This window comes from Mus pahari, chromosome 1 (assembly GCF_900095145.1).
Source record: "Mus pahari chromosome 1, PAHARI_EIJ_v1.1, whole genome shotgun sequence".
NCBI classification, from domain to species: Eukaryota; Metazoa; Chordata; class Mammalia; order Rodentia; family Muridae; genus Mus; species Mus pahari.
In genome coordinates this window covers 69268519-69272526 of record NC_034590.1, presented here as the reverse complement: position 1 = coordinate 69272526, position 4008 = coordinate 69268519, and the positions used below count along the sequence as shown (strand labels likewise).

The window sequence follows — 4008 nt, the reverse complement described above, 5'->3', positions numbered from 1 at the left end:
AGGACTGGGCGCTGTCTATGGGCCCAATGGTATACTCCAGGCATTCTGAGAGAGAGAGAGAGAGAGAGAGAGAGAGAGAGAGAGAGAGGTGTGCACTGGCTAAGCCTAAAGATTCCTCTCCTGCCCAGCTTTTACTTTTGCCCAGAAGAGCTGTGCCACTTGGGGCAAAGGCTCCCCTTATCCTGGTCTCGAGTTATGTGCTGGAGACAGGGTCTTCCATAAGGAGCAAGGGACTTGGAGACAGTGAGCTCTCTGCCTCAAAATGGCTTGTCTAGCACTGAATGAAGCACTGCAGGGTGCAAGGGGGTATTTCTATTTTTATTGTTTTCCTGACCAGAGGCAAGGACACCCCTGGAGTCACTAGGGAAGACACCAGCTCCTCATACCACTCATGGGTAGCAGACAGCCAGGGAGCTGACATTCCTAGCAGAGCAGGGGTGGTAGGGGCATCTTGACTGTCTTGGCCCCTGCCCACTGACTTGCTATCAGGGATCTGGCCCAACCTCCCCTGACCTTCTGGGCTCAGCCAGTCCCTGGCGTGCTTTGGCAAAGCCCGTCCGGATTTCTTGGTTTATTCGGTCCTGCCATGGGTCTCTGAGGAGAAAAGAGAGATGAGGATCATAAATGACTGTCAGAGCAACAGTGAGAGGTGGCTGGGCTTTTTAAAGGGGCCAGGCGTACCTTCCGCTCTTATGTCTACTGACACTGAGCAGCCTGCCCTGGGCACAGAGGGGCATGCTGGACATGCTATGCATACCAGGCCCACTGGGCATAGTGTGCATACCAGGCCCATTGGGCACATTGGGTATATGGGGACATACTGGCTTGATCCTTCCCATCTTTGTCCTGCAAGATCCCAATGCTCAAACATGTGATGTCTTCTGTATGGTCACACAGTGACTCGCCATCAGCATGTGTGGCCACCCCTCTGCGCTCTGGCCACCCCTCTGCGCTCTGGCCACCCCTCTGCGCTCTGGCCACCCCTCTGCGCTCTGGCCACCCCTCTGCGCTCTGCTCGGGATATGACTCTGGGAGGCACTGGGGCAGCATGTTCCCTGATCACCCCCCCCCCATGAATGTTCACTTGCTCTGCCCATGATGCCCGGAGCTGGCCACCGCATTGCTTTGGTCCAGACAATGAAGCAGGCATCTGAGGCACAGCCAAGACTTCACAGCATTCCACAGGGGTAAAACCCGACACTTCACAGATGCTAGGCAGGCATTCTGCCACTGAGGCACACTCCCAGCCCTTGGGGACACCTTGGAGGCTGGTTGGCAAGAGCAGAGGGAAGAGAAGGGGAGCTCTGTGGGATGTCTCCCTGAGGTGGGGTGGGGATGGGGCTCTCTGAGTTCTGTTGCCCGGTAGGTGGCTTTGCCATCACAAAGTCAGGGTGGAGCTTCTGCCTCTGATCCCTGTCCCACTTTTGATGGAAATAGCATGTGTACGCAGATGCCGTGAGTGTGTGTGTCTCTGTGTGTACGAACGCAGTCCCTGACAGCTCACGGGTAGGCTCTGAGCACAGACCCTCCTCTGCCTGCCTGAGGCTCTGGGTCAGACGATGCTCCTAAGCAGCTAATCTCCAGTTTCTTTCCTCCCTGAGCCAGAAGATGAAAACGTTTCTGGCGCTTTCTAAAGTTTCTGCCTGGGAATGGGAAGTCAGCAGCCTCAGGAGGCTGGGGTGATAAACTGCAGCCAAGCCTGCAGACCCCGGGCCTGGGACAGAGGAGTTAGGGCAGAAAGGACTTGAGTGAATTGTGGCCACGGACAGAGCTTGGGTGGAAACAGGGCAAGAGGGGCCTGGGATTTCCTCAGGCTGTGACCAGATCAGATGAACAGAGGGAGCCTGTGAGCTGAGGCCTAAAATGCAAGAAGGGGCAGGGCTACTGAGGGCGTGGCTCAGCGGAGTAGCACAGTCCAAGTTCAGTCCCAGTACTACAAACAAACAAACAAATAAAATGACTTAATGATAAAAAAAACAACAACAAAACAAAGGCCCTAAAAGTAGCAGGACATCTTAAGCCATAGCAACAGCAAGAGCAAAGGCCCTAGGGTGGGAAGTTGTGGGGTGTGTGTTAGTGGGTTGCCCAGAAGCCCCGGACAAGCTGTCCAGCTGCAGGAGACATCAGAGTAAGTACTGGCAGGGGCAAAGGCAGTGACTCAGAGCAGCCAGTTAGATTCCCAGCAGTGGTGACCATTTAATACAGTTCCTCATTGCTGTGGTGACCACTGACCATGAAATTATTTCATCGTTAGCTCATAACTATAATTTTGCTATTGTTTTGAATCTTAATGTATGCGGGATATCTGGTATGTGACTCCCAAACGGGTCGCAAACCGCAGGCTAAGAACCGCTGTGTTAGAGGCCTCTGGGAGGGGCCTGGTGCATTCCCAGGCTGATGTCCCCTGGTGGACTAAGACCCTTGGGCATCACGGTCCAGACTCTTCTACCCTTTAATAACACCTATGCCTGCTGCCTTTGTCTGTGGAGGCTGTGCATGGGGGCAGGGAGCCAGGATCAGCCTGTCGGAGGAACCCACTAAAGTTCCACATGGCCCTCAGTGAAGGATGTGGTACCCCCAAGGACAGAGGGCAGAGAACATGCTGTCAGAGGCCCAAGCTCTGAAGGATCTTCCTCATGCCACCCTTTGATGTCCTGTTGATGTGAGAGACCCGTGTCTGTGGCAGAGAGTGACAAGGACATAGCTCAGAAGAAAGACCCTCGGTGCTGGATGGCCGGCTGTGTATGGCATGTCCCTGTGTGGTGTCCCCACAGATGGCCTGTTTATGCAGCTTTTAGGGGGACACAGGAAACTCTCATGCTAGCCAAGTGAGCATCCTAGGGAACCCTGTTGCACCCCAAATGGTGGCTCAGCCGGGCTGTGGAGCAGTCAGAGCTGCCACCCATTCACACAGAGACAGTACATAGTTAGCACCAGGTAAGTTATGTATTTCCCAGGTCTTTCCAGTAGTCTGGCCTCTGATAATCTAAAATAACAGGATCACCCCTAATAGAGAAGTGTTCTAGTTTTGAGGAACCCCCCTACTCACCCAGGCTTGATAGACAGAGGTGTAGGCAGGGGTCTGCAGAATCCCATCTTCCCCGTCAGCCAGTAGGTCTCCTCCAAGCCCTTCCCCTGGAACAAAGAGGAAGAGGTGGGAGGCCCAGGCCCCGGGGAACCTCTGCAGGCAGGGAGAAGCCTGGCTCTCCCTCTTTACAGCTGTGTGACTTTGGCCACCTTACTTCACCTCTCTGTGCTTTCTCTGTTATCTCTTAAAGCCATTGTGAGGATTAGATAATGTAATACTTAGCAGTTAAAGAGATGATGGCAGGCTTGGGGTGCTAAAAACCTGAGGCATGCACTGTGTAGAAATCCTTCCAACCTTTCCTTGGAAGATTCTGCAGTCTTCCTTGGAATGTGTGGGAGGGAGCTATAGGACACTGGGCTTCTATGCTATTCCAGCCCACAGAGTTCCTCTGTTGACCCAGCCCTCTGTTTCTCAGGACACACCATGCCATGCTCATGTCCCGAAGTCAAACTCTCCCGCACTGGGCTCATTCCCCCCACCCCCACCCCTAAGCCTCCTCTAGCCCTATCACTAGCTCCCCAGAGCTTGAGAACCCCAGTGCCTCCTGCAGCTACATCTCCTGCTGTGGCATCATCTCAATGCCACCAGATGAATCATAAGGAGTGCCTCATCCTGTAGTCCAGTCACAGCCCAGGGCAGGGGGCTTTACACTAGGCAGCCCCTGCATCATAGTCAGGCCGTCCCCTAGCAGAGAAAGTGGGGAGGAGGATGGGACAGGGTGAGGAAGGGGAAGTCAATGCCTTTATCAAGCATTGTATTAAAGAAAGAGGAGGAAGTAGAGGAGAAGGAAGAGGAAGAAGAGGAGGAGGGAAAGAAAGAGGAGGAGGAAGAGGAGGAGGAGGAAGAGGAGGAGGAAGAGGAGGAAGAGAAAGAAGAAAAGGAGGAAGAGGAGGAAGGGGAGGAAGAAGAGGAAGAGGAGG

At 53.9% G+C, this 4008-nt stretch overlaps 1 protein-coding gene across 1 annotated transcript in view; it reads right to left on the bottom strand.

The window, feature by feature from the left end:
• Nucleotides 1-300: 300 nt before the first annotated feature.
• The window catches only part of LOC110330114 (olfactory guanylyl cyclase GC-D), a 38431-nt gene continuing 34723 nt past the window's right edge, over nucleotides 301-4008 (bottom strand). Inside the window, exons 18-19 of the mRNA XM_021210074.1 lie at nucleotides 3050-3135; nucleotides 301-594 (exon numbers count right to left, since the gene is read on the bottom strand). Of these exons, the coding sequence (XP_021065733.1) occupies nucleotides 486-594; nucleotides 3050-3135 (195 nt within the window). The 3' untranslated portion in view covers nucleotides 301-485. The remainder of the gene's footprint in view (nucleotides 595-3049; nucleotides 3136-4008) is intronic.